General features: G+C 34.1%; 1 protein-coding gene across 4 annotated transcripts in view; it reads left to right on the top strand.

The window, feature by feature from the left end:
• Positions 1-19,006, top strand: part of PIK3C2G (phosphatidylinositol-4-phosphate 3-kinase catalytic subunit type 2 gamma) — a 328,047-nt gene that overhangs the window by 88,904 nt on the left and 220,137 nt on the right. For 2 of the 4 annotated variants that reach the window (XM_067695808.1, XM_067695809.1), the window contains 2 exons: positions 142-272; positions 7,568-7,756. In XM_067695808.1, the coding sequence (XP_067551909.1) occupies positions 142-272; positions 7,568-7,756 (320 nt within the window). The remainder of the gene's footprint in view (positions 1-141; positions 273-7,567; positions 7,757-19,006) is intronic. The other 2 variants (XM_067695810.1, XM_067695811.1) reach the window with 2 other exon arrangements.

Genomic DNA, 19,006 nt, shown 5'->3' on the forward strand with positions numbered 1-19,006 from the left:
TTATTTTAAAATAATAAAAAGCACAGAAAATATAGGGTATTTATTTTACTTTAGTTTCTATAAATCTAAGATAGAAATCATTAAATTAAAAATGCATTTTTCAGGCGTTTGATACATGGCAAACCATTTTATTTATTTCAGATTGATTTTCCAGCTACTGAGTGGGAATATATGAAACTTGATTCTGAAGAGAATAGAAGTGATCTTGAAGAACCACCCAAAGAATGTTTAAAACATATTGCCAGACTTTCACAGAAACAGTCTCCCTTACTGTAAGTGACCCAGTTCTTGGGAGGGAATTTTGCCTGCTGTTCATGATACCAGCAGTCATACTAGAAGCACTCATATCTTTCAAGAGTGAACCTTCCTTCCCACGTAACTCCTTTCATTTCCTAAAATCATGCCTGTTGGATGATCAACTGATGTTTAGGAAATAAATTAGTAATTTTTCATGGTTTTTTAAAGATTTTTTTTCCCCTTGGGGCATTTAGTAACTTTGTTTGGTCAAAGGAAAAATAAAAGGATTGGAGATCATTCAGTTCAAAACAACAGAGCAGAGACTGATACAGATCAGCATTTAACAGTGATAAAACATTGCTCAGTCCTTCAAGTAGGACAGGAAAATGTCCTACTAAACAGGAAAATGCAAAATTTAATTATAATGGCAGATTAAAAAAGAACAGAAATAAATCATGTTTTAATAGCACTAAATTAGTAACTAAGGAATACTTAAATTTTGTCAAACAGTAATTCTCTGGGGAAAAAAAAAGACCAGGAAGAATTATAAGAGAATACTAATTCTCTCTTTGTAATTACTATTTGACTTTAATATTTGGTAATATCTAAGCCACAGCTTATGGTGCTCATTACTAACATGGAAAAAGCATAAAACTAAGAAAGCAACTCTTTGTGTGTGTGTGTGTGTGTATATATACACACACACACATATATTTGTGGTGATATACATATATAACATAATAAAGCATTTTATTCCAAGAATAAGAAATTATTTAAAGGTTTTGAATGGGGTAGCATGTGATCTGAATAATCTTTTTGAGTGATTCTTTTGACTACAAGTTGAAGAATGGATTGGAGAGGAAGTAAGTGGAAGCAAGCAGTACAGCAGAGTAGCTTATGTAATATTTTAGGCAGGAGGTCGTGGTCACTAGAACTAGGGAGATGGCAGTGGACACTGGTAATAATGGCTAGATTTGGAGCATATTTGGAAGTTGAGAAGACATGACTTCATGATTATTAGTAAATAGGAGTTAAGTCAATTAAAAAACCAAAGAATCAAGTGAAGTCAATGGAGAATCTAAGGTTTTTGAATTGATGAACTGGGCAGATGTTAGAGTCATTTTCTGGAGGAGGAATAAGTTTGAGACCGTCCAGACTGAGGTGTTGAATGTGATCAAGCATTCCATTTTGGGTAATCTTGTTACTCCCCTGATCTCTAATTTCAACTTGTCTTACTCTTTTCCTCATTCACTTCAAGCCAGTGACATCAGTTTGCTTCACATACTTCACATGTGCTATATTCCCTCTCCCATCTCAAGGCCTTCTTATTTGGTGTTTCCTCTACATGAAATACTCCTTCCTAGTTCTTCACATGACTGAATCATCTCACCCTATAGGTCTTCACTTAATTGTGATCTTCTCAAAGAGCCCTTCTTTGATCACCCTACCTAATGGAGTTTTACTCTCTTTACAATCTATCTTATTACCTTTTATGTTATCACACTTAGCAGAATCTATTATCATCTTGTTTATTAATGTGTTTTTTTCTTATTAGCTTGTAAGAACTGAGAGAACAAGGAACCTATCTGTCTTGTTTATCACTACATTTCCAGTGTTCTACACTGTGCCTGATAAATAATATGTGTAAAATAAATGTTATAATGAATAAAGTTCCTTTGCATAGAATTTGGTATAAAAATTACCTTAAGGATTGAAAATGTTGAAAGACTCTTATACTAGACTATTGTCATCTTAACTAGGTGAAGCATCTTTTTATACTCCTTAATCAAAAATATAAAACCTTGCATTTAACAAGTGTGTCACATATCAGAGGCTAATATATTTGTAATGAGAGATTTTTAATATATAAAAAGATACTATACTTTGAAATTATAAAATATTCAAACAAAAAATATCAAAACCAACAAATAATAAGCACAGTAACTGCCTTTAAATATTAAAGGTTTGTGTTTTTAAATTAACCCCAGTGATTTCTGACTGGTTTTATACTTCAGTTTCTATTTAAGAGAATAACTTATACTATAAAATAAGTAACATTTTCCTCTGTTTCACCCACTCAAATACAATTATCAGTGCTCAGTAGAGTACAATTTCATTCTGGACTGTGAAAACAGATGGAGACCAGCCTTCAATGTGATAAAACTTGTGTTAGAAACAGATTAAATTCATTTTCAAAATACCACATTTTATCATTTAGTTGGTGACTTAATTATTCCTTCTTTCAAATTGATCAAATGTAATCAGTCGGAAAGTTCAGACTCAATGAAATTCAATGAAAATGTACCTATAATATTTGTAAAAATAAGAAAAACACCTTCTTGATGACAGCTAAAAGAATATGTCAGATATAAAGAAAATCCTGGAACATAAGGTATAAAATAATTTGGTATGAAAGAAATTATGCTTCCACTTCTAGCCATGAAGATTACCTATTACTAGACTAATCCTCCTGAATTAAAGAAATATGACACAAGAAAAATACATATGAAACAACTGCTCTCAGAAATTGAACAGACAGGCCTTAAGGTGAACGCATGAATAAAGTGACTTTCAGCCCAGAGGCATTTTCTGTACCATAGATCTGGGAGGTATAATTAAAGAAGAGCATGCAGGTCTTGCTGAGATTTAAAAAAAAAAAAAAAAAAAAGCAGAGATCGGAGTTTATTGATGCTGAGGCAGCTGGAATTTACAGAGCATAATAGTAGAGAAAAGGAAGATGTACAGGTTAGGAGCTACAGAAATATGTATTGGTGTCCCCTTATATAGTTAGCTGAGTACTAAGCTACTCTTGAGCAGATAGAGATTTCGTAGGGATTGCTAAAGAACTGCTACAGGGAGATGTGAAATAAATGTAGATTCTAGAGGTTGCCCAATGCTGGGAGACATAGAAATTCTGACTAGTAATAATAGAGAAAGATCACCACACCCCAGCATTCAATAAAGAAATCAGAAAGATGCATATTAGGAGTAAGTGTGCTCTAGCCCAAGATTAAGGAGTATACTTGACCTAGCCTAACAAATCGTAAAAACAAGCCTCAAAAGGATCAAGCTGCTCTGCTAGTAATTAAACAGACTACTAAAAAAATTGAAACATTCAACACTCAAAAGATAGCAAAATGCAGAATTTTAAAGGTTTAGTGTACAATCAATAACTGCTAGACATAGGAAGAGTTAGGAATATATAACCATAGTCCAAGATGGGGCAAAGCAGTTTACAGAAACAGATCCAAATATTTTAAAACTATTATAAAGACTTTTATGGATTTAAATAAAAAGATATGTATGAGTGAACAAATGAAGTCTCAGTAGAAAAATGGAAATTTAGGAACTGAAAAACAATATCTAAATTTTTTAAAAAATCACTGGAAAAGCTTAATAGATTGCATAATGAAGAAAAAAAGAACAGTGATCTTGAAGAATGGGCCATAGAAATTATCCATGTTGAAGTACAGAAAGAACAAAACCTGAAAATAATGATAGAGCCTTGTGACCTGTGGGGCAATATCAGGTAATATAATATGTGTGTATTGGACACACAGGAGAGAAGAGAGGGATTGAAGTAAAAAAAAAAAAAAAAAAAACTGAAAGAAATAATAGCCAAAATTTTACAAGTTTGATTTAAAAAAAAATCAACCCACAGATATAAGAAGCTTAGCAAATCCCAAGCATGTGTGCATGTGCACACACACACACCACCTTAGCACATTATAGTCAAATTTCTGAAAACTAAAGATAAAGATACATTTTTTTCTAACACATTAGAGAAAATCAACAAATTGCATCCATGGGAACAACTATAATTCAGCAGATTACTCATTAACTGAGGATTTCTCATTAGAAGCAATGGAGGCCAAAAGACATTATAACATTATCTTGCATTTTGAAAGGGGAAAAGAAAATACATCAACTTAAAATTCTATAACCAGTAAAATTACATTTCAAAAATTAAGGCAAAATTAAAACATTTTCAACTAAGCACAGCTGAGTTAGTTATAAGCTCATCTGTACTATAAGAAATCTTAAAGAAAATATTTCATGCTAAAAGAAGTGATAAGTAGATGGACACTCAAATCTACAAGAATAAATGAAAAGCACCACAAAGGGAAAATAGGTAGATAATAAAAATACACATTTTTTACACATTTATTAATTTATTAAAAAAATAATTGTTTAAACAAAAATCACAATATACAGCTGGGTTTGCAATATATGAAAGTAAAATGTGTAACAACTATAAAAAGAATGAGAAATAGAAAAATAAAAGCATAGTTTTCTGAGATTCTTATACATAAGGTAGTGTAACATTAATTGTGGTTGGCTGTGATATGCTAAAAAAGAATATTATAATCTTGAAAGAAAGCACACCCCCCAAATTTTAAGAGTACATTTAAAAGTCAAAAAGGTGACAAAAATTAAATTTAAAAAAAATCCAAAAGAAAGCAGGAGAAAAGGAGAAATAGTTTGGACAAAAAAATTAATAACAATATGGTTGATTTAAACCCAATCATGTCAATATTCTGTTAAATATAAATTAATAAAAACCCCAATTAAAAGGCAGAAATTGTTAGCCTACATTACAAAAGTAATATCCAACTTTATGCTGTTTACAGGCATATATTTTAAAATAAGAATTCAGCTTGATTATAGTTAAAAGAATGGAAAAAGATATACAAGGAAAATCATACCATCTTGAAATATTTGGAAAAAAAATTTGACAAAATTCAACACCCATTCATGATAAAAACTCACAAAACAAGGATTAGAATGGAACTTCCTCAGACTTCAACTCCTGAGTTGAATCTAGATCTATGGAAAAATCTAGAGTTAACCTCGTATTAAGTGGTGCAAGAATGAGTGCTTTCCCCCTGAACTGGGAACAAAGCAAAGATATTTGTCTAAATATTCCTCTTCAGTGTTGTACTGGAAATCCTAGCCAGTGCACTATGGCAAGATAAATAAGTGTTAAATGTATAGAAGTTGGAAAGAAAGAAATAAAACTTACTCTATTTTCATATGAGTGATTATGTACGATCATAGCATTTGAGGTTAATGTGCATAATGCAATTGTATTCCAGTAAAAAATAGAAAATAAATTTTATTTTTCAAAATTCTATTTACAATATCAACATCTCTACATTAAAAAGTACAAAACTTTGCTAAGAGAAATTAAAGAAAATCTCAGTAAATGGAAGGATATATCATGTCATTGATTAAAATAACCCCTTTTGTTAAGATGACTGTTCTAGTCCTCCCCAAATTAGTGATAAAGATACAATTATACACCCGTTAAAATGTATAATTTCTTTTCAAATGATCAGTATGCTTTTAATTACACTCTGAAGACTTGGATAATTTTTTTTTTTTTTTTTGCGGTACGCGGGCCTCTCACTGTTGTGGCCTCTCCTGTTGCGGAGCACAGGCTCCGGACGTGCAGGCTCAGCCGCCATCTCCGCGGCATGTGGGATCTTCCCGGACCGGGGCATGAACCCATGTCCCCTGCATCAGCAGGCGGACTCTCAACCACTGCGCCAGCAGGGAAGCCCGTATAATATTTTTAAATGGGCAAAAATCAAGTGTGGGCAAGAATGCCGTACAGTTGGTTCTATCATACCCTACACATGATAATGTGAAATATTACAACTACTTCAGAGAATAGTTTGACAGTTTCTTCAAAAGTTAAACAAAAATATGACATACAACCAAGTCATTCCCCTCCTTAGTACTTTCTAGGGGAAATGAAAAATACACCCATATGAACACATGCACACAAATGTTCTCAGCAGCTTTATTCATAATATCCCCAAACAGGAAACAACACAGATGTCCATCAAATATGAAAAAGGATAAGCAAATTGTGATATATTCATACAAAGGAAGAGTACTCATTAATTAAAAGGAATAATCTACTGATACACTCAACAATATGGGTAATTTAAAAAACATACTGAGTGAAAGAAGCTATAACTAAAAGAATATTTACTCTATGATTCCATTTATATGAAGTTTGAAAATAGGTAATAGTCTAAAGTGAAAGAAATCATACTAGTGCTTGCCTTTGGTGGCATAAGAAAACTTTTATATCTTGAAAAGTGTGTAGTTTTTACTTGATGTATGCATTTGGCAAAATTTAATTAACTGAAGCCATGTATTCTCTTTTATGTAAATTATGCTTCAATAAAAGAAGGTAAAAGAGAAAAAATCACTGTTCAATATTGAAAAAATGAATTCAGTTAGGAAAATATAACTTGTTTTAATACCATAGAAATAAGTTGGTTATGGAATTTTTTCTTCCAGGGCTTTCTGGTGAGGAAGGTAGCGACAAAACAGAAAAGGAGACTAAATATACCTCAAAAATCATCCTCTATAATCCAGTTCTTTCACTTTGCAGATGAAGATGGCTTCAGAAGAAATTGTAGAGAAATATCGATATTTAAAGTCTTTCAATAATTCTTATTATCCTGCTTGGGAGTTTTAGTTAATTTAAGCTGAGCAACAGAGTATCAGTTTGGAGGAGACAGTGTTGAAAAGCTGTCATTGTCATGTGAGAAATGCTGTCCTTCAGCTGAACCATGGTCTTGAATGCTTTTGCTGGAGTGTAAGCAAAACATGGTAAACTGTCAGTGAATCAATGGCCCTTGTCCTAGACTTAAATCTTCTGTTGGGACCACTCTCCAGAGGGGAACACTTGAGCACTTAAGGAAGTCCTATTCACTGGCATTTTAACCCCAAACTTCCAGCAAACTCTGAGAATTTAAAGCCAGAATCCAGGGATAAATTGAGATCTTTGTTTTTGGAGTTCAGAGCAAAAAGTTTTCTGAACTCTGATTGAAACTTACTTTGAAATGAAGGACTGTGGTCTTCAAAATAGGCCATTTCTCCACAGGCCCACTTGGGTCTAAGTTAATTTATAAAGAATGTAAGAAAGTAAATGGTTAAGCAACTTTGTTCTAAGTAGTACATGTTGCAGGATTCAGATAAACTTGGTCTGCCTTAAAAGAGACAGAGACTCTGCCAACCAAAATGACTTTCTTAAAAAAGTGGCAAGCATAAAAGTGAGGAAAAATAAATGTGAATTATCTGAACTGAAGTTTATTTCATTTTACTTTTCTATAAAAAAATAAATTTAGTGGGAAATAAGCTGATAAAATAACCTATCAAACTGTCCCCAAAAGATAAAGGACTTGTTTTCCAAAATAAACTAAAATAAAAGTCCAAGAACTAGACTAACATTTTGTACTGTGTATTCACAGCAAACATTTGTTAGTGTAGCAAACTCCAGTAAATTATAGTTTCCAATCTGGTTTTGCAGACTCTCTGAGGAAAAGAGAAGATACTTATGGTTTTATCGCCTCTACTGCAATAATGAAAATTGCTCCCTTCCTTTGGTCCTGGGTAGTGCCCCTGGATGGGATGAAACAACTGTTTCGGAAATGCATACCATTTTGAGAAGATGGAAATTTTCTCACCCTTTGGAGGCACTTGGACTTTTGACTTCCAGGTAAGAATTGCATGACAGGCATGACATTACTAATGAGAAAAATTTGAAGAGAAAAGCTGTAGGACTATATGATTAATTCAATAGCAATTCCATTTGTTTCCAATTTCAGTAGCTATGAATATTAAATTTAGATAAATGTAAACTATGAATATAAATTGTAAACAAATCTAAACTATAATTGTGTCTTCTGTACTAAACTTGAAGTATAATTAATGGCCATAGTATCCTAAATGGAGAGTCTACTTGCTGTTACAGAAATAACAACAAAAAAAATTGAATAGGGAAAAATAAAATTCTCTACTTGTCCCCCTCTCAAAAGAAAAGAGTTCTTAAAAATTAAAACAATATCTTTTACTACTGAAACATGCAAAGCCTGGCAAAATACCCTGCTTACAGTAGGTTTTCAGTTAATAAGCCAATGATGATGACAAGAATAAAAGGAAAAGCTATCCCTTAAATATTCTTCAGATCTTCCCTCAGAATAAAATGCATGGGGGTAGGGGATCTGGTGGGGCAATGACGTCATCTTCTAGTTAAGGAGAAGCATGAGGGAACAAGTGTGGTGTCTGGCTCTGGTTTGGGGAAGCAGCTCTTCCTTGGCTTCTGTTTCATATTCAAAGCCAAGAAGAGATATTTTAAGTCTGTCTTGATGGCATCAGCTCACTGATGCCATGAAGAAAGTCTGCAATCTCTAGAGTCAGAGAAGAATTGTGACACCCAGTTCTATTCTAAATTCTCTCTCAAGATCCTGATGAAGGAGAAAGGAGGGAGAGAAAGTGACACAAAGGACTTTTCAAAGGATTAATTTAGGTTTATTTTAAAATGTGTGTCTTTTATAAAACTTCTAGCATGGGAAAGGGAGAGAAAGTGTTTTCTTTTTCTATTATTTGTAAGCGTTAATAGGTTCCGCTCAATCTTCCAAGCTCAAAATTTACAAATTATCGGGCTTCCCTGGTGGCGCAGTGGTTGAGAGTCCGCCTGCCGATGCAGGGGACGTGGGTTCGTGCCCCGATCCGGGAGATTCCCACATGCCGCGGAGCGGCTAGGCCCGTGAGCCATGGCCGCTGAGCCTGCGCGTCCGGAGCCTGCGCGTCCGGAGCCTGTGCTCCGCAACGGGAGAGGCCACAACAGTGAGAGGCCCGTGTACCACAAAAAGAAAAAAAAAAAAAGTTACAAATTATCTTAAAATCCTACATGTTTTGTGCCTCTCACATTGAATATTTTTTTCAGTTTTCTGATGTCTTCCATTAATTACTGCATGCCCAGATGCCCACTCTTCCTTGATAGATGATAGATAGATAGATAGATAGATAGATAGATAGATAGATAGATAGATAGACAGATAGATAGATATAGAATTTTTCTTTTAGTTGAGCTTGCAGCTTTTCCCCTTTTTATAAGGCGTCTTATAGGTGGATCCTTCCTTGATCTTGCCAAGTAAAATTGATCACATCTTCCTAGTACAGTGCTTTGTTTCTTTATGAATTACATTTTATTGCAATGTGTTTACATGCAACATGTGAAACATGTAATTTGCCCATATTGGACTGAGAGCTAGTTAAGGCAAAACAGTTCATCATAGTGTTTCTGTTTCTCAAGGGCTTAATAATACCTGGGACATAGTAATTACTCAATATTGACTCAGTCACTCTCAAAAATACATTATGATTATTTATACTACTTTATTTTAATATTTAAATTATATTATTTGAGGGAATCATCAATTATCTTTATTTCCTACAGCTCCTTGTACAGGTGAATGAATTAATGAAATAATGCTATGATAAGAAAATCAATTAACAGTTGATTGGTTTCATTGGAATTATTTACAGTTCATACTTGTGTTTCAAGAACTTTCTGGAAAAAAATAAGTTCTCATTTCCACCTTACTCCTAACATCTTTTTCTGATTTAGATAGATAAGAATAGCCAATATCTACAAAAATTTTTTGCTAAATTCTAGTTGTTTTTGGCTCAAGTAAGACTTAGAATATTAGCACAATTATTATTTTGTCATTCCTGAACTGATTAGCTCATAGAAATTTGGCTCAAAATGTGAAGGTTAAAAAAAAAAATTGAAGGTAACAATTCACAGAGTAAGAGAAGATTTAGCAAATCATATATCCAATAAGGGAATTGTATTCAGAATATATAAATACTCTTACAACTCAATAACAAAACAATAAATAACCCAATTTTTAAATGGTCAGAGGAGGACTTCCCTGGTGGTCCAGTAACTAAGACTCCCACTCCCAATGCAGGGAGCCCGGGTTCGATCCCTGGTCAGGGAACTAGATTCCACATGCCGCAACTAAGAGTTTGCATGCCATAACTAAAACATCCTGCGTGCCGCAACAAAGATCCCGCACACGGCAACGAAGATCCCATGTGCTGCAACTAAGACCAGGTGCAGCCAAATAAATAAATATTTTTTTAAATAAATAAATAGTCAGAGGATCCAACATTTCTCCAAAGAATATATACAAATGCCCAGTAAGCACATGAAAAGATGCTCAACATCATTAACCACTAGGGAAATATAAATGAAAACCACAATGAGATACCACTTTACACTAACTAGGATAGCTATAATCAAAAAGACAATAAGCATTGGCAAGGATGTGAAGAAATTGCAAATCTCATATATTGCTCAAGGGAATGTAAAATGGGGCAGCCACTTTGGAAAACAATTTGTCAGTTTGTTAAATATTAAACATCAAGTTACCATATGACCCAACAATTCCACTCCTAGTTAATACTCAAGATAAATAAAAAGCAGGTTCACTCAAAAACTCCTACATGAATGTTCAGACCAGCATTATTTATAATAGCCAAAAAGTAGAAACAACTCAAATGGCCATCAGCTAATGAATGGATAGATAAAATGTGGTCTATCCATGCAATGTAGCAGTATTCAACAATAAGAAAGAACAAATATTAATATATGTTACAACATGAATGAACCTTGAAAACATGCTAAGCAAAAGAAGCTAGTCACAAAAGACCACATATTGTATGATCCATATATGAGATGCCCAGAATAGGCAAATGGATAGAGACAGAAAGTAGATTAGAGATCACCTAGGGCTAGAGGAGAGGGAAAATAGGGAATGAGTGCCAATGGATATGAGGTTTCTTTTTGTGATATGGTTCCACAACTCTAGAAACATGCTAAAAATCATTACATTGTACACTCTGAGTGAATTGTACGGTATTTATATCTCTATAAAACTATTTAAAATATTTAAAGAGTAGTTGTAAAGGTAAAAACTATGACTATATCTCTAAAGCATAATTTTCTTACAGGACAACTTTCTAAAGTTTCTAAAGCATTAACTGGTGGTTTTTTTTGAGGGGGGGTAACTTATTATTGTTTTATTAAAATGTACCTTGGTCTATTTTAAAGACATTTAAATGTGTTAACTAATATTTTTTGTTAAGTTCATGTAATATTTCTTACAAAAATCTTTGTCAGAATGAAGCCTGTAATACTGATTAGTTTTCTTGCTTATAAAATAAGAGGATTCACTAGATGGACTTCAATATTCTAATTTCTGATAACTAAGCATAATTCTGTTTATAGGAGCCTTCTCTACTTAAAGAGATGCTGAACATCTATTTGATTCACTTAATGTTTTAAATATAAAGATCAGATTTTTACTTAGTGCTCCTTAATACGACCTTGTTTTATTATCTACAATAACCTTAAGGCAAATACTATTATTATTCCAATTTTACCATTGAGGAAACTGAGGCTTACTGGGGTTAAGTTGCCCAACTGATATTAGTAAGTTAAGGAGCTAGAGTTAAATCCAGAGATTTGGAGCTTGCAGTCTTAACACTATGACTTACAGCCTTCCTACATAAATACATACTATTTGTTTACATACTAAATATGTAAATAAAACTATCCTAAAGTAGTTTGATTATAGTAAATAGCAGTACTTACTGTCTTATGCTTGGATGTTTCTACTTCACTGTGTAATTGCTTTTTTTCTGAATAACCAGATTTTTAGAGGTTATAGGGACTGGTTTCAAAGTAGAGAGCTGTTTATTAAGCGTCATTCAGGGAACTTAGTAGAAACTGGATTTATTTGCACCTTGAACAGTTCCTTATCATGCATCAAAACAGGTCACTGAAAAGGTTGGAGTATTTCCATTGTACTTATCCTATGACTCCCACTCTCAGTTTAACTGAACTATTAAAAAACTTGAGGACAAGCTGTTTCCACAAATGAACCTTTCAAGTTCTTTAAATTCAAAAGCTGACTTCTCTGAGAACAAACAGTTTATGCTTGTTAAGTGAGTTGTCAGGGTGAGTTCTTCAGAGGTCTGTATTTTTTCTCCTTTGAATAGTCTTATTTTTTCAATGGCTTAACCTCCTGAGAACTGGTGTGCTCCATTTCTAGCTTGGAAAATTTTTGCTATTGTTGATTACTTAATCCTGTTTGAAGGTTCACCACCTCCTTTTGGCTTATTTTTAGCCAGAGACATGTTGAGATTTGATTTAGCTCGTGTGGGCCATAGGGTGTTAATATTTCCATGACTGAGTGTTAGCAGTGTGTTCACCAGGTACTGATACTTCCATTAGAGAAGGCAGTACTGTCAGAATACCAGAGACCAAGGGCTAAGGTCTGTAGTTCTTGGCAGATGGTTGCTGTTTTCTTGAACCCTGGTGCACAGGTGCAACTATTCAACTGCTAATAATAAGCAGAAATTACCCAAGGAATTAGAAGGCAGTTCAAGGGAGGTATTCATTTAAAAATAGTAACTCTAAATTGGCATCAGAGGATTACATCAGAAGCTTAAATAAAAATTTGACAAGGTACCAGAACTTGCCATCCTACATGATGTGAAATTATTGTTTTGCAGGAAAAAGAGCAATACTTAATAGGCAGTGCCTTAGCTTTCAAAATCAGTTTCCTTGGAAAAATGTTCCACAAAAATGTTTGCACCAAACCACTATATTCTTTATTGTAGAGATTAATTAATGTATGATAAAGCCATTCTTAACTAGCATTGTAAGCAGGCAGAGTAGAATATGGAAAAGGTAGACAGTTATAACTTCCACATCTGACTAAGTAATCAAGTGATGGATGATGGTGTATCCTTTCTGTTTATTTATTGAGCAAAAATATGTGTACATGGAAATTGGCATGCAATGAATCAAAGAAGCCGAATAGGTCATAATGACTGTCTCTAAACAGTTTAGAGGGAAAGACTCAAACTGAAGATCACACAATATACTCTATACTATAATCAAAGTATTAAGTGCTGTATGCCCCCAAGGAAGAGAGAGGCAAATTCTCTCAAGGAAAGTAAGAAAAGTTTCACAAAGCAATTAAATTCTGACTTGAAACATTCATAGGAATTTCCTGAACGGAGAAAAGAGAAAATGGCATTCCAGGAAGAAAGACTAGCATGGTCACAGTTATGGAGGTTCAGAGAATAGTAATTTAATATAATATTAGAAGGGAATTGTACTGGGAGACAAGGTTGAAAAGAGTGGTTCAGTTTAGGTCGTTTGGGGCCTCATGAGTCAGGTAATTACTAGGAACTAACTTTACAGCAGCCCATGGAATTTTAAGAATGGGAGTCATACAATCAGATTTATTTTATACAGGGATAATTCTGTGAATTATTGTGAAGGGTGGACTGAAAAAAGAATAGAATAAGAGCAAAGATATTAGATAGATGCAAGTATTGAAATAGTCTACTTGAAAAATAGTCTGGGCCTGATCAAGGCATCAGTAGAAATTTACAGAACAGATCTGAGAAACATTTCAGAGGAAAGTGAAAAAGAGAGAGGAAATAAGGAAGACTTGGAGCTTTCTGATTTGGGTAAATGATAAATAATTACATCATTAACCAAGACAAGAATTATAGAAGAAAGAGCAGATTTGGATAGTGAAGTTGGATGCCATACTTCAAGGCCTTGAAGAGGAAATGGAGAAAAATAAATTGTGCCTCTTGGAATAGGATTACTAGTAAAGGCAAGAAGATCACTAAAGTTGGAGGAGGTAAGAAAATGATTTTGATGTTTGGGGTTCATATGTTTGTTGAAATAAAAGAGCTTCAAGCATGTTTAAAAACTGAGATGAAAGATGCATGAAGGGAAGATCAGAAAACAGGGATGGGTGAACTGACAAAATGAGATGGCACCGACAGCCAACAACCTGGACCAAAAATGCAAATGGGAATTTTATCAAGGAGAGGAAGAGAGTAACTTGTTCCTCTCAGTTGGGAGGGAAGGAAAAATATGAATATGATTTTAGATAACTATGGATATGGAAGAGAAAAATGTGAAAGTTTCAGTATTCTCCATGAAGGGAGAGTCAAGGTGATATACTAAAAATGAAAAATATAGACGTGCATAAACCCAAAGATATGTATCTTGCCTTTGTGTACTTTTGAAGAGTTTCTGGAGTTGCTTCCATATTTCATGGTTGGTAATATAAGCTTTGAAATCAAACATATCTGTCTCTGCCACTTATTACTTGAATGACCTTGGACAAGTTTTGGGAGTAATAAGCATCATGTACCTTGCAGGATAAAGTACTTATGAGAGCTTTCAGTACATGCTGCCAGTCATTCTTATTGTCATTATCCTCTTCATCATAACTATACTTTTTTTTTTTTTTTTTTTTTTTTTGCGATACGCAGGCCTCTCACTTTCGTGGTCTCTCCCGTTGCGGAGCACAGGCTCCGGACGTGCAGGCTCAGCGGCCATGGCTCATGGGCGCAGCTGCTCCGCAGCACGTGAGATCTTCCCAGACTGGGGCACGAACCCATGTCCCCTGCATAGGCAGGTGGACTCTCAACCACTGCGCCACCAGGGAAGCCCCATAACTATACTTTTAAGAGAGTTCAGAGTTTTCAGATTTTTTTCAGTGCCACATTGTAAATATCAATAAATTCATGGGAACAATTTCATTTATAGTAAGCTTCAGTAAGCTTAAATTCACTTGTCAAAATGTATATGTTAAAAGTTAGCAACTTAATAAATATTTGACAATGGAATAATGACTTATAGCTTACTTATTAAGCTCTTTTACAGTATGTTATGTGATTCGGCCTATAAAACAATCTCTTTAATATTGTTACCAACATCTACAAATTCCATTTTACTGATCCCCATTTTACAGTTGAAGAAATTGAAACCCAATTTGTCTATTCATTCACTCAATAGGTACTTATTGATGGTCTACTTATGCTTGGCCCTGAAGCAAGCATATTAAGCAAAAAGATACATAATCTTGCCTTTATGGAGTTGTAGTCTACTGGAGGTGGGGAGAAATAGGCCACTACCAAATTGTAAATGTAAAATAACAGGTGTTATAACAGCTCTGAGTGAAAAGCACATGGTTCCATGATAACATAAAGGACCCAAATCTTTTCTCCAGAGTGGGAAAATTCTTCCCTGAGGAAGTTATGTTTGATTTCAGATCAAAGATGAGTGGGAATGAATTGGTGAAAAAGGAGAGTAAGAGAAGAGCTTCCTGGGAAGAGGGAATCTATGAAATGCGGAAACTGTGTTTAAGAAACGGGAAGAGAGCCAGTGTGCCTGGAATCCAGGGAAGGAGTGTGTGATATAAGATGAACAGATATGTTCAGATGGAACTAGAAGATCATGTTAAGGTCTTCTAAACAGAACCATGTTAAGCAACTTGGTCTTTATTCTGATAGCAACAGGAAGGCCATAAATGATTTTCAGTGAGAGAATATTTTGAATTGATCTTCATCTTTCAAAGATTCCTCTGGTTTCTGAGTGAAGCATGGATTTGGTGAGGGAAGCAAAAGTAGATGACAGAAGATGAGATAGGGAGCTATAGAAGTAGTCCAGGTGTCAGAGAATGGCAAGTCAGCCTTAGAAGGTGGTGGTGGTGACATAATAAAATGAAGAGAATCAGAACATTTAGAAGTAAAAATGACAGGATTGAATGGGGAGGAGTAGTGAAAAAGAGGGGTATCAAGGATTACTTTTTAGGTTTCTGTCTTATGTAAGTAGGAGGATAATAGAAGCATTCCCTAAGATGGGGCACGCTGGGTGACAAACAGATCATAGAAGAACAAGAACACTGCAGTTCAGGGTTTGTATGTTGGCTTTGAGGTGTGCTTGAGATGACTGGTTGTGGTTCAACAAAGATATCTAAGCTAGAGACCCTGATCTGGAAATCATCCAGAGAAGAATGTGAATTAAGTCAAGGGTGCAGATAAATTTGTTTAGAGAGAGAGGGCATAAGATAAGAAGAACCTTTATATTTAGATTCAAAATCCCTATGTTTTTTCTTAACATGATGCTGCTTTTGCATGTAACGTCTAATGCATCCAAACACAAAATCTCTCCATTGTGCTTTCAATACACCACTTGCTTAAAATAGGACCTTTCTAAGCTTGTCTATAAGTAAAATCAAAATGCATTCATAAAAAGGAACAAAAGCAATAACTACTCTTTAATTTTAAATAATAATTTTAATTAATACCATGACTATATAGTTAATTCTCAATATCCATGCATAAGTCCATAGACTATCCATCAGGAAATGTCTGTACAGTTCCTATGTCCCTTTGGGCCTATGATTCATTCTTATTCCTTTTGGTTCATGACTAGACCAATGCCCCGATCCAAACAGACAAATTACACTGCTCACTATTATATGTCTCTTTGATCCATTTAGAATGAAATAAAATTTAAAATACACCCAAATTAGTCTTGTGTGTATCATATAAGCATATATGATAATATGTAGTCAAAAAATTAGAAGGCCTTGCTAGAAAAACTGGCCTAGTATTCTGGATATTTGGAGTCTAGTTACAGTGTCACCATTAGTGACCTTAGGAAAACAGCTCAAACTCTCTGAGTTTCAGTTTCTTCATCTGTACAATCAGGAGGTTGAACCAGGTCTCCAAGTTTCCTTGAATTCTAATATTTTGTAATCATGTGAAAATTTTTGAAGGAACATGAGTTATTCAATAGATAGAAGTTGACGATCATCTTAAAGAAGCCTTATTCACCATTTTTCCCAGAAAAAAATTTCTTCTGTCACATCTGATTGTTTTTTGAAAATAGCAAAGATATTCATATTGACATTTTTCTTCCAAGTTGATGCTGAGTGTGTCATCAGACTCAAAACCTGTTGGAAAAACTGTTCTGTACTTCTGATGGTTTTCTAATTCTAACCTGACATTGGGGCTTTTAACTGTGAATAGCCTCATGGCATTATGCCTGAATTCTTAGTGTGTTTTCAGAAGTCTGACATTTCTGTTACACTTAAATTTGACCTCAGATTTCTTTGCTTTTCAGTTTACTCCAAGCTGCTTTTTTTAAAGGTCATTTGTTACATTGCATTTTGCTTTCACCCATCACTTCAAAAGTTCTTTGAGTAAGGTATTGACCCTATATCATTTTTCAAACTAGAAAAAGAAGAACAAAAGAGAAAAAGAAAGAAAATAAGAAAAAAGTAGAAATGACAAAATAACAAGTCAAATGGAAAAAATTGAAAGATGTATTTTTCTGTTGAAATTTCACCTCACAATTCCACTGGTCCTGTTGAAGCTTGTCTGAATCCTTTGTGATATTCCTATAGGCCTCTGAGATGAGAGAAATTATAAATGTTTGAGGGAAAAGAGGGGGAATGACAATTACCAAGTCAGATGACTGCAAAGCCAATTATTCATTCAGGGAAGACATAGGTTGATGTGCTGCTGTCTTAGAAACAGGGCACAAGTGCCGATTCCTTGACTTATGGCCCCACTACAATAACACATGCCAAAACTATGTTGTATATCCAAAGTTTTCAAAGTGATGTCTATAGTCCTAAGGATGTTTACAGCGATGTCACAGATCGAAATTATTTCCATAATAATTCTAAGATGTCATTTCTCTTTGTCACACTCATTCACTCATGAGTGTAGGGTGGGATTTTCCATAGACTACATGACATGCGATGTTGCAACAAAGTTAACACTGAAGCAGATAGAGAATTCAGCTGTCTTCCATTAAGCCAGACATTAGAGACAAAAATGTTAAACAGGATCATTCTTCTCACTAAATTTTTTCTTTGTGAAAATATAGACATATTTCATAGAAACATAGTGTTCATCTTAGCCAGTAATGGGTTTATTAATGTCATACAAAATGAATTGGTAAATATTTCTTAAATGTCCTGGTTTTATTTCTAATTGGTTATTGTTGATAGACATAACTCACATAAACAAAAACTCTTTGGAATCTTCCATAATTTTTAAGAGTGTAAAAGGGTCCGGATACCAAAAAATAAATTGTAGAATTTTTATTGTACAGCAGATTCTAACCACTGGTCAGTTTCTGCTTCTACCTTGAGCCAAAAAATTACCTAAATACTTGGTACTCTTCCTTTCCTGCCCATGTAAAGGTTCAATTCCAACTTATTTCTCTGCTTGACTTTAAACTTTGTGTTTACCCTACATTGTTGGCAAAATATAGAGTTGATATTTCACTGAAGTTTCTTTGAAAAATGTTTATCTTGAAGTTGTTTTAATTTTACTTAATTTTTCACATTTTGAGGGGTTTTGCCACGTCTTAGATTCTTTCTATCAACTTTTACAGTCAGTCTTCAAGGATTATTTTTTCTTTGTGTCCAAATGTCCTCATTGGACAGTAAGCTATTTTTAGGTAATTCCTTAACAATTACCATACACAGTTATATTTACCTTAGCTATGGTATCTTGTCCTTTTAGAAATCCCAGGGATGCAATTGTTAGCTCAATTCGGAAGTAACTAAACCCTGAGTATATAGAATCACTGCTCACGAAACTCATGTAACACTGAATAGTAAGCCAGTCTTGATGTTTTTGCTTTTGACCACAATTGTTTTTTTGCTCCTCTATTCAGAGATGCTTGGGAAACTAAATTAGATAGCGTAAAGTTACTTAAACGGACATTTAAAAAATTATGAATAACTTAAATAAGTGATTATTTCACTGGACTCTTCTTATGCCTAATTTTTTAAAATTTCATAATAAATGAAAATTTGTTTCACCTTACATAATCTCCTCCCCAACAAGTAATGGAATTTTACTGATCTTGTATCCTTTTAATACCTCAAAACAGATAGATCTCCATTTATTACATTTTAAATTATTTTCTTATTGATTATAAGGAAGTTTCTTATAAATATAAACAAGGACCTAATTGACATAAGCCTGATGAATCTTCTAACGGGACTTTCGTTTATTCCCCAGACTCAAGGTGTTATGTCCATGCCTACAG

The sequence above is a fragment of the Pseudorca crassidens genome, chromosome 11 (assembly GCF_039906515.1).
Source record: "Pseudorca crassidens isolate mPseCra1 chromosome 11, mPseCra1.hap1, whole genome shotgun sequence".
In the NCBI taxonomy this organism is placed as follows: domain Eukaryota; kingdom Metazoa; phylum Chordata; class Mammalia; order Artiodactyla; family Delphinidae; genus Pseudorca; species Pseudorca crassidens.